The sequence below is a fragment of the Anser brachyrhynchus genome, assembly GCF_964034855.1.
Source record: "Anser brachyrhynchus genome assembly, chromosome: 5".
NCBI classification, from domain to species: Eukaryota; Metazoa; Chordata; class Aves; order Anseriformes; family Anatidae; genus Anser; species Anser brachyrhynchus.
Window position 1 is genome coordinate 2,647,378 of NC_137699.1, and position 12,448 is coordinate 2,659,825.

Genomic DNA, 12,448 nt, shown 5'->3' on the forward strand with positions numbered 1-12,448 from the left:
TGAAATAAGTGAAGATGAGGATTTGCTTTAGATGTTTATTAATCCAAGGAGATCTTCCATAATAGAAAAAACAAAGGCTTTAATCTTCCAGCTCTTCCTTTAGAGCTGCATTATCCTTGAAAAATGGAATGGATAAGTGCAAGTTCTAGGAGGAAGATCAGTTTTTAAATTTGACATGTGCATCACTGAAATTGATATATTGCATCACAAAATGCACTATCACCACCAACAACAATGCAAAATTGTTTTGCAATTTATATAAATACATTTCTTGGAGCAAAGGAAAGCAATTCTAAGATCCATTTTTAAAAAAGATGCTCCTTGCTAACCAGTCTAGTGACACATAAAAGCACCCTTGAAGTAAGACTGTATTCCTCACACCAAGATAAAATTCCTCCCTTGACTTGAAAAATATAACTGTTCCAGAAATAACAATGGCACTAAATTGGTAATTTTCACTTTTTTTTTCTCCATCTGCTTAGTATGTACTGCGTTCTCACTGCTGCTGTGTCCTATCTTCTACCATGAGGCCAGGTGTCCTAAAAAGGTTCTCTTACAGTTTTGGGGAAGTGTAACAAGATAAGCAGATACCCAACAAGCAGATGTTCAGAAATGATTTACGTCAAACTGGGTGTTTTTCAAGGTCAAGGAATGCACAGGAAAGCACATGCTGTAGTTATGTTTGTCACCTTTTTCTACAAAAATAAAACCTTGTCTGGACATAGTCTTGAGGCCAGAGTACACCTATATGTGTTCATGAGTTACACATTTTATATAAAACAGTTCTGCTTATGTACTTGACCAGTCAGCTGAAAATTCGAAAGTACTACAGTACTACTGTGGTTCCCATACCGCTACTACAATGGATACTTGGATTCAAGACTTAACTTTTGTAGGCTTTCTCACAGCTGGTGCAATATCCATCCTTTTTTAAGTCCACAATTTGCTTTAAAGTATCCCTTGGTATTGCAATAGGGCTGTGGCATTATAGTCCTGGCTCAGTCTCTCACGTTAGCACTCTGTGCACAGGAAAACATTACTTGCTTAAGAAAGGCAGTCCAGAGAGCGACCGGAAAAGGCCATCATACCTGCCCAGCAAAGCACTAGTGGCTGCATAAGAAATGGAAGGCAGAGAACCATGCTGGTCAACTCATCAAGGAAACCCCAAACCACAAATTTGTGCTACTCTGCTGCTGGAAAAAAAACACACCACACAAACCAATTTTCTGAAGACTGCATTTTGAGTATCATAATATATATATGTGCATTTCGTTTTTACAGATATAAACTCAGTTTATTTTTAACCTGTATTTAAATTTTGGAGGCTTACATTAAATTAAGGTAGCTTGTTTAATATCAATTGTAACAGCAGGTGACATTTTTATATAAAAACAGCCAAAAGAAAAAAAAACATTTGATTTAAAAGACCTGACACCAATGATCTCAAGGCAAGATCAAAGACCTATGGATTTACGCTTTAAGAAAAGAAAAGGGGGCATTTAAGCCAACCCATTCACAGCATCTCCCTGCTGGCTTCTTCATACAGTGGTTTTGATAGTGGTCCCAGAGGGAACTGTATTTTGCCTCTCTAGCTAAAATACCAGTTACTATAGCAACTTTGAAGGAAGAAAATTGTGGCTTCAAAAATGGAAGATTGGCAAAACTTCAAATACACTGTCTGGATCAGGCAGACAATAGCACACTAATGCTGGGAGTGCAAAAAGAGGGTCAATGAAATGCACGAGTAGTGCACTTGCACTACCACATGCTGGAAAAAATGTTTTGCAAAATTAGGGGGAAAAATTGCATTCATAGATCAAAACCCAGGTTAGCCAAATTACTATTTTTTAATAGATTGCATATATAGATGTTTCATCCACACACTTCAACCAACTCATTTAAGAGCAGAACTTCACATCTAATTTACATGCTTCAGAGAAGGTAACTTTTTCTCAGTGCTTACAATAAACATTTGTATCCAAATTTCAACTTCAACAGTGAGATCTTTAAGAAAAACAAAGGACACAGAGGGTGTTGCTATTTTTTTTTTAGCAGCAATGAAATATCACTAACCCCTTTTTACATAACCGAATTCAAGTCACAACCAGAGGTGACTGCACCACAAAGTCACCAGGTACAAAACTGCTAGTTCATTTTAAATTAATAACTTGAAATTATTTCCCTCAATACATCCCTTATTTTTTATTTTTATTTTTTTTTATAAACAGCAAACATTTTGCTATTTTTGTACATAGGCTAGCAGGCTTGTTTCAATATGAAAGTGCTAATTCATTTACAGATTTATCAGTTACGTAGTGCTACATTAAGTGTCCAATATTCTACATATGAACAATCTTGATAAATGGAAATGATGAAGATTAAGTAAGGCTATCCGATTACCTTATCTTATTATTTACATTAAAAGAATAGACACCCAATGGGAAGGGAGAAAAGGGAAATTGGGCAAATACTCATACTGCCACAGTTGTAAAAATTAACTCTGCCTTCTAGCTTGTACTGTAAATGAGACATTTTAAGTAGTCCTGCAGCCCATGCTTATTTTTTTTTTTCCTCAGAAAAAGAAAAGCTGCCTTCATGACATCCCCTCTTGATTTCCGATTTCCAAAGTGTCATTTGAAGCTTTAAATTCAGATTCTTCCTATCTTCAAAGAAACCTCTGGTTTGCTTTTCCAGTATTAGGTTGCATGATCAGGTCCCACTTCTGGGGCTCTTGTCCAATCTATTTATCAATTAGTTTAGAGTGAGCTGTAGATAACATGAACCAATTCTGGAACCACTATTGGGAGGAACACAAGCTCTTCACTACAATCACACAGTAGCAGGAAAAGTGAGAATTCAATTCATTCCTGGGGCAGGGCCTCCAAAATTAAATGAAGTTGGCACAACTGGAGCATTGAATTTGTATCCTCCATGCTTTTCAATCATTTTGGATTCTAAAAAAAAAAAAACACAACAAAAACACAAGAAAAATATTTTAGTGCATGTGCATGGGGGGAAGACATGATTGACCATTCTAATTCTCTCAGAGATGTAGGCTTAAACTGGGGGTTACCCAAGAAATTAATTGGTGCCCACAGTGTAAATGTGCCAGGCCTCAACAACAGATGGACTCATTTATTTATTTTAGTTTCTCACAATTGTTATAGTTCTATTTAAATGAAATTTATACTTAAAAGAAGCACACGAGTTTTTGGGAATGAGTATTTATATATCTTGTTTCAGAAACAAGACCTGAATGAGTGCTGGATTTCTAAAATTGCTAACAGATGCCCAATTCTTTCTGATTAAAAATAGACTTTTACATCAAATCAGTAACTGATCACATGTATAAAAAAAGTAGTGCACAGATATCAGCTCAATTTTTAGTGTTCCTAGGTCAACTCCACGATATAAGCAGAAATATCCACCGAAGCACCTGAATCAGTCACTTCAGAATACATTTTCCCCCATACTCAAGCAGGTAATTAATAGTTCAGGTTACTAGACCGTATATAAGCCTAGTTCTGAGAGAAACTACCAAGTTGTACACTTTTCATTTTCAACTGAACTCTAAGACCTTTAGACATCTGAGCTTTGCATATACATCCCCATATATAGGAGAGACATTTTATCTCTACGTTACATCCTTCAAAGATAACTGTAAAACTGGTTGGGTTTTTTGTTTGTCTGGTTGTGTTTTTAAATACATATAAATAATAAATAGACAACTCAAAAGCGGAATGGTAAAAAGCAGACAAACATGCATTTCTGTCTACCTTTACTACAATCTAGATAATATAAAAGGGCTGCATTATTTTCAGCTTAAGATAAAGCTTGTTAACATCTTTCAAGTCCAAGACTCTTCTTCTACCTCAAAATATTTGCAATTGCACTGTTTATGGGACAACAGGACAGTTCACTGTCTAGAGGATCTGCCTTTGGACTCTGTTTCATTGGAAACAGGCCAGAAGAAAGTTGCCATGGCTCATGAGGGACAGGGAAGGGAACAAAACCTGGGGAAACAGCTTTGTTCACTCTTAGTCCCTTTATGTACAGCAGACAAAAATTGTTTTGCACATGGAAATTCTTGTTAGCTACATTAATGACAGATCCTTCTAATACAATGTGTCCCTGTCAGGTAGGCAGACTGGAGACCAATATGCCCTGATAGTACACAAGAATTTCCTGTAAGGAACTAGCTCCTTAATTTAAATTAATTTAAACTTCACAATCTGAACCTAATTCACTCTGTGAATAAGCAGATCAAAACAAAACAAAACAAAAAAAACATCATTTTCAGAAAATGCACAAGTTGTATATAATCTCATCAGTACAATGCCTAGTGCTTGACAGGTGTCACAGTGAGACTGGATTTTATATCCATTAGGAGTGGATGATTCCAGACATTTAAGCTTTGTGAAATAATTTTGGCTGTTCTATGACAAAAACTATAAAATGACTTCATTCTTAATACTAATCTTTTACAGCTTTCTGAACTTCTCAGTTGAAGCATCTTGTAGTAACTGCTCAATAAAATGCAGGATATGAAGCCGGACAGATCACTTATCTCCACTGCAAAATAGTAATCTGAAATATTTAGTATGCTTAATGATGTAGCTTTATAGATGGATACTACTTTCTAAGATGGTATTTTCCCCACCGACAGAATCGCTAGCTATCCCAGCTGGACTAGGTCACATGAGGAAATAATTTACCAGCCACATTCACTTGTTTGCCTGTTGCTATACCTACAGTTCATCCACCTGCAGGTCCAAATGATTAGTTTTCACATCCACACTACTATAACAAACATGCTTTTATTTACCTGGTCACTTCATTAAGAACTTTCTACTGTTCCTTACACCTGTGGTATACCATACAATCTTTGTATGGAGGCTTTGTGACCTGATAATCATTAAGAGATTTTGAACATCTCTGGACTGTAAAACAGTACTGTTTTATGAAAACAGTATTAGGTTTGAATTACAGGCTTCTTGAGCACATAAACAGCATTCAAACAGCAAAAGTAGTACTTAATGGAATAAAGGAGAAAAAATACCATGTGCTGCCCGCCTCTGATCTGCCAGAGTTGCTATATCCTGCAATTGTTTTCTTTGTTCTTCATTAAGACCCTGTGTCAAAGCTTGATACCACACAGGGTTACGATTCTGAATTGCTGCAAGAGAAAGAAAACAAACAACAGGAATATGCTCATTAAAATGTTCTGTAACTCAAAGCTTATTAACATTCACTGCTATTTTAATCAAAATAATATTCTGATCAATTCTGTTAGGGTTACATAATTAAAGATATTCAAAAACACTAATACAATCTTTAACCTCTTCACTTTTGCCATTAAGTTCATTCAAGAATAATCTCTCTTTGCCCTGAAAGTAATAATGGTGTTGCTCTTCCCCTTTTCAAAGAAAGGACTTATTCAAACCACATACTGGAAACCTGTTAGAAGCTTTCAATGACTTCTGGTTTACAATGCCATAGACTAAAAAAAGTTATATTTTAACTTTTTGTCCAAGAAAGGAAATAAAGATACTTACTCTGAAAAATTGTTTTAAATATCTGATATTCATCAACAGGGTTGTCTTCATCATCAATAATTGTGGAATAGCCTTCCAAAGCAGTCTCTTCAGCATCATCTTCTTCCCAGTCTTCATCATCTCCATCTTCACCTGCCTGTTTTGCTAGAATTTCTAGATATTCTTGACCATCTTCATCGATGTCATCTTCATCACTCCCCAGTTCCTCTGAGTTAAATATCACATACAAAGTTAATCTCAAGAATAGTTAAAAACAATCTTCAGGAAGATGGCTTATCTAAAACAGGCAGTAGAACCGATAACAGTGTAGTTCAGATAGTTCGATATACACCTAGAACCCCAGCAGCTCATGGGAGATTTTTTAACTGTACAATGGAGCAGAAAGAAACTCCTACTGACTCTAATCCCTCACTCAAAAGGGAAACAAGCACCAGCAATAACTCCTTTCTGCAATGACAGCAACCACACAAAAGCTAGCCTGACATGACTTTGAGGAGACTGCATCTAGGAAATCAGCTTTTTAGAGGGAATGGAAAGTAAGGCAGATAAACTTGGAAGGTGTTAGAAGATCTAGTGTTGTACCACAGCTTTGTTTTTTTAAGTTACGGAACTCTGAAGAATTCCACAAAGGAACTCAGCATCTCCACCAGGAATCATGAAAAACAGAATGTAACAGTTCTTCAGTTTCCGTACCTGTTTCCTCATCATCTTCAGCTTCGTCATCATCATCACTGTCATTTTCATGCTCTGCATGACAAGCGTATGCTCTTTTCAATCCATTAAATAAAAGGATAAAAGCTGGCAGGATCTGGCCAGCAACTTGATTTAAAACCTGTGGTATTTGCTCCAGATCAATAAGAGCACACAAGCCAAGCACACACATCTTTCTATCGTGAAGTCTATAAAACAAAACAGTACAAGAATTACAAATTCCATTATGATTTAGAAGCAGGTAATATAGAGGTTTATCGCAGTGAAAAATCTTCAAAATTAGGAACACTTACCCCAAGAAACAGTCTACATCATTAAGCCACTGTGTTATGAAGTGATTAGTGACAGGCTCCACATTATTGGGAAAACGAAGATTTTCCAATGTATTTAATAATAGATGAGGATTGTAATACAAAGCAGCTATGGCAACCTGGAGGCACATTGTTCGCAGTTCACTTGTTTTCACTTCTCTGGTCAATCTCTCTAAAGCAGCTTCCACAAATAAGGGTATGCACTGAAGAGTGAGAACCATTACAAGCTTAGTAATCAAAAATAAATTTTATAGTTCTGTATTTCACACTCCAGTTGAGAAATGGCTTAAAAACAGGCTGGTGCATAAATACAGAGGACATAAAATGTGTATAATTTTTAATTGCCAGCAGAAGTCATACACAAAGATGAAATATAAAGGTGAAAAGATTTCATCTCTACTCTGAGCACATGAGTTTTGTGACATAGTGGACAGTAGACATAATTCCTAGTTCCTTTGTCTTATCTTTTAAAAATAAAGAACTGAGGAAGATACGTATACTTTTAAGTCCAGAAAAATAACATTCACAAAGTCAAGAGATTCAAGAGATATTAGCAATACTCCAAGAAAACAGCTATTCAAAGTAGTATTCTCTTCAGAAATGACACACACAAAAAAACCCTTTCTACAGATATTTTTTTTCTTTCAAATAAATTCAAATTATAACTTCAAGGGCAAAGTCCATAAGTAGTACGAAAGCATGCAAAAATATTTAGATAGCTATTATAACAGTTTCCAACTTCCATATGCATTTAACGAAATTCCTGGCTCCTCTATGACCTTAACTGGGATTCTAGGAATTGCATTTTCATTCTTATTTCAAGGCTATTAACTTGAAAGATGAAAAAAACATCAATATTCACTATTATTACCTTAGAATAAAATTAAACAACTTTTAGCTAAGATTGTCCTAAAACAGTACTCTTCCAGATTCATGAAAACACTTCACATTGCGTTTTGCAGCATCCTAAATCCTGGACATGAACTGTGCAATAACTACTTCTTTAGTGCTGTTAACTGCACAGTAGGACTTGTGACACTGAAGTAGAAGACAGGATCATTTGTCGCCCTAAAAAAACTTCTCATAACTTCTCATCCTAGAGTTAATCAATTCATATTTGAGAACAAAATATTTTTAATATTAAGTTACAAGAACCAAAGCTATTACCAACCTGATCAATGCCACGCCCTTTACACTGAAGAATAATCACTTCTAACAGTTTTGCTGCATGACATTCTGCATCTTCCCCAGCAACTCCTGTAAGGACCTGAAAAATAATTATTTTTGATGACAGCCTTTCAAGACATTTTTGATATGCTGCTTTGCAAAGCTGATGCAAGTTTACCCACTCTATTACAATGCTAGAATAAACTTCCATCAGCGGAGACACCAAATTTACAGCTATGGATCAGTATTAGAACCATGGAGAATAAAACAGTGCTGAATGCAGCTGGAACTAGTTTATCTGTATGAATATGAAATGACCATGGGCACAGATCTTAAAACAGTAACTGTATGAAGTAGTAGCTGCCATTTCCAAAAGCTTAATTTCCATTTGCGAAGTTCGGTTTCCTTAAGCATTCATGTGTTGAATTTTGTAAAATAAATTGCTTTTATTAAACAATTGGGATATCCAGCGGGAGACCATGCAATACCTAGAACTTCTAAGTCAAAGATTCACTGTGCCCACCTAATAATACACTAATCACAGAGGCTGTAACCGGCTAATTTTCTTTTTGCATATATTAAAAAGTTCAAGTATTTACAGTCAACCTAATCAGCCCGGTTACAACTTGTTTTCAAATAAGAGCTGGCAAGAATCTGAACTGCATTCCACTCTCAGCTATAGTCACTGATCTGGCATAAACTTGGGAAAAACAGATTTCTGTTCCTATCCACTTACTTTCCATCTCTACTTGTTTTAGTTAATAGGTTTAGCAAATGTATTGTATGTGGTATCATAGCTATAGTGAGGTTAGAAACCTCAGATTAAAGAAAGTATCTACCCTTTGCAGTAAGTATACATTTTGCATATCTATATGCTCAAAATGTATTACACAAAATACAGATGCACAAAAAAATGGGTTGTTTAATCTGCTTTTGTTGTTTACCTTTTCTTTTATACTTTTAGGAAAAGCATTTATTCATTTGATGGAACTGCTTTAGGTTTTTCTGCTATAGCTTCGTAATTTGTGGATTCACTAAAGATGCTAAATAGCATAATGCTTTAAGAGCAGACATCCAAATTCATCCATTTTGCAGTCTGCTGTTGTGGAAAAAGGTACCCGGTTTAACAATATATTGCTTTAGATATTACAGGTTTTGTGATCGCAAAGTTATCTGCTTACCTTCTTGCACATACTGTAGATCATTTCAAGGTATTTTGTGTCTGACAAAAGTGTATCCGTATCAACAGTAACATAATTATGTAAGAGAGGCATCATGTCTGTATTAAAAGAAGAATAATCATAGTTACTGTTTCCATGTTTTACTGAAACCTATACTAAGTTAATCACAGTTCTTGCCTAATGTTTTTCAAGATAAGCATATACTTAGATGCCTGAGTAAAACAAGTCTGCTTCAACAGCAAAATAAAATACTGGAAACGTAACTCACTCCATTGTTCTCCTAAACATTTCAATTAAGATGTAATTCACTTTATGCTTGACATCACATATATGAAACTATTTGGCTTTCTGATCTGTATTACTTACCAGTAAAATAATCAAAGCCATCCTGCTGAAAGACTTCAAAAACAAGAGGAAGAAGCTGCCACATTTGTGCAGAAACTTGTTGACATGTCAGACTATGAGCCAAGGAAAAAATCTCTTCATAGAACTCTAAAACAAACAGAACGTAGGTAAATTTAATGCCAATCCAATACACTTAAAAACTTAAGCCAACAAAAGTGCACATACCTAATACATGCTGCTGCAAAACTGTTCCAATCACTTGCAAACAGATCCCTTCCAGCTGTTGAGTAATCTAAAAAAAGAGAATTATGACTGTTTTCAAGACTTTGGAGTTGAAATTAAACACATTTTGAATAAAATTATTCAAAGTTGTTTCTCTTTAGAGAATATAGTCTAGAACAATTCAAAAACTTATTACACTTTAGAGCACAATGTATTACAACTGTACTCTTAGATAAGAATTTTTAAGATAGCTTTTAATGTGAGGTATTTTTGGAATACCCTTTGAATACTGGAAGAATCTCATTACAGGGTATCCTTTACAAGAAGCCTAACAGTAACTGCAATACTTCAGTCCCATTAAAACAGAGAAAGTACACGTATACATCAAAAAGGGAAATAATGGAAGTTACACAAAGTCATTTGCTGTTCCAGAACAGTGAGATTTCAGAAGAACCCCTAAACTAACTTGGGCTGATTAGCTGAATACCTTATGAACTTCAGGGCTGGCCTACAGATTTGGACACTGTTTCCCAACACGTATTTATCAGTCTATGGAACAGCTAACAAAATGTCAGTAACCTGACATTTAGGGCACTCACTTGCATAGAGACAATAAGGGTTGAGTTTCTGGTCTAAGCTATGCAGAACACGATTTGGTCATCCTGTGTGAGTTGTCTCTAAATGTAAGTATTTACTGATCAACATTTAAATTCCCCTGGGCTAGCATATTGCTAGATAAGCTTCCCATTTAGATGGCATGAATTTGCCAACAAAAACAAGTACATACTTGCTAGACAGCTTTAGCAAACCAGTCAATAAGCAAATCTGGCCTTGGTTTATTGCATGGCAACATTGGATTGTGACCCTGAGCATGCAGAATTCATACTGCTTCCTTAGTAAAGCCTCAGAGCACTGAGAGTACAACTTACTACTGAACTGCTTAGTCACTAAAAAAAATCTGCAGTATATTTATCAATACAGTAGCTGATTTTGTCAAAAAGAATTGGCAGCAGTATATTTTGAACAAGCTGTATTCCAGCTGTAAGTCCATTCAGTACAACAAAAGTAACACAAGACGAAATAACACAAGTTTTCATCACCCTGGAAAATCTACAGTATAGATCAGACAGGTAAATAAAACTATCATTTAGCATAGCCACAACAGATGTATTTACAGATATTGACTTTTTTGAAGAGAGCAAACTAATGGAGTAGAGTCAATGTTCAAAGCTAACTGAAATTTTATCCGTTTTCTTTGAAGGGTAGATGTTATTGAATCATGTTGTCTTTTTTTTCCCAGATGAATTGAGTTCCATCTACCAGCAACAAGCTGATGAAAAATATCTTCCACCTATTCTAACAAGACCCTGGATTCCTACAGGAAATACTGCGGCAACATTTATGATCTATTACTACGTGCCAGAAACATGATCCAATCTGTTACAACTTCATGGCATCGTAAGCACTTCACTGGTTTGTGTTTCAAGAAATTTTCGGCTGCAGACAGTTTTCCAGCTAATAACAACAGGTATGCAGGAACTACAGAAGACTTTTCAGTGTCTTACACAATGCATATGACTAATTCATACTTACTTCCTTGTGATCTTCAACTACACTAAGAAGTGTATCAATAGTATTCAAGATTCCCATTGCTGTCACTGCTTTGTCATCACTGCCCTCTTCATCTGGTCCAGTCTGGATCACCTGGTTAAACGTCATTGCCTGCACGTAATAAAACAAAACCACCCATAAATGTCATTCATTGAGGACGTGGCATTCTACATGATTAAATTAAGGAGTAGTTCTGCTAAGAAAATACTGAAGTGACTGCTCTATTCAGTTTGCTTTCACAACTGATTAAATTTGAAAATTAAGCCAGTTGAACTGCCATCATTTATCCATTCATGAATAAAGTGATGTTACTTTTCATGAACAAGAACACATCTGCATGAGTAAGTTTCTCTTGAGACAAGATTTAACTGGTAGCTGAACTGGAGTGGAATACTTTGCAGGCATTCCCAGAGAGGACACGCAAGCAATTCAGTTTTAACTCCACAGTAAGGGCCTTTAATATGTTAGCACTGAGCTGAATCCCACTTTTGATGTCATTAGTGCAACTTGCTACATATGGCCATTCAAGCTCGATTTCTCCTACAAATAAGCTACCCGCAGATTCAACTTTGCATTTACACTACATACAACATAACATTATTTTCACAAATTTAATTTAAAAAAAATCTATTTGAAGTCCTACTCTTTAATTTCCCATTTTAAAAAAGAAAATCAAGTTACACTGTAGAAGCTACCTGAAATATGTTACCAAAATTCATTAACACTATCAGGAGTAAATGTGGATATGGATTGCTAAAACATTTCTATAATCATTCTTAGAAACCTCCATTTGGTCCACGTTATGAAGCCACTTTTGAGAAAAACATTATCAATGTAGAAGAAAATTACTTGTATTAATGCTCTTGAGCAGACTGGAATAGCAGTAGTTATTGACTGATCATCAACTACCTTCATTTTAAATACCACTCTCCCATATATTAAACAACTTCCAAAATAACCAGAAAGTCTTACCAAATGCTGTGTCATTTCTACTGCAATTGGAGTAACTTCTTCACTATATTCACAGATCATCTTCTGAATCACATTGGTAAGATCATCATTTTCAGTCTCTCTTATAATATGAAGTAAAGCTTGCATTACAGGTCTAATGAATGGTGTAATATATTCTTTAGCTGTAAAATAAGTGGAAATTAGCATCACTCTTACAGAACCCTAGTATTAGTATGCCAATACATACTATTAATATTTATCATTTTGGCATGAACGTGCCAAAAACATGAATGATAAAAATCATAGTACAATATTAACATTTAGAACTTCCCCTCCCCCCCCCCTCAATAAAAAGGTATTCCAAGAGGATCACAACTGAACTACAAAGGCCATA

General features: G+C 35.4%; 1 protein-coding gene across 1 annotated transcript in view; it reads right to left on the bottom strand.

Annotated features, from left to right (window-relative positions):
- Positions 1-1,222: 1,222 nt before the first annotated feature.
- The window catches only part of IPO7 (importin 7), a 34,258-nt gene continuing 23,032 nt past the window's right edge, over positions 1,223-12,448 (bottom strand). Inside the window, exons 15-25 of the mRNA XM_080593348.1 lie at positions 12,076-12,236; positions 11,086-11,214; positions 9,496-9,562; positions 9,292-9,417; positions 8,926-9,023; positions 7,749-7,844; positions 6,560-6,780; positions 6,249-6,454; positions 5,556-5,762; positions 5,060-5,176; positions 1,223-2,954 (exon numbers count right to left, since the gene is read on the bottom strand). Coding sequence (XP_080449474.1) covers positions 2,857-2,954; positions 5,060-5,176; positions 5,556-5,762; positions 6,249-6,454; positions 6,560-6,780; positions 7,749-7,844; positions 8,926-9,023; positions 9,292-9,417; positions 9,496-9,562; positions 11,086-11,214; positions 12,076-12,236 — 1,526 coding nt within the window. The 3' untranslated portion in view covers positions 1,223-2,856. The remainder of the gene's footprint in view (positions 2,955-5,059; positions 5,177-5,555; positions 5,763-6,248; positions 6,455-6,559; positions 6,781-7,748; positions 7,845-8,925; positions 9,024-9,291; positions 9,418-9,495; positions 9,563-11,085; positions 11,215-12,075; positions 12,237-12,448) is intronic.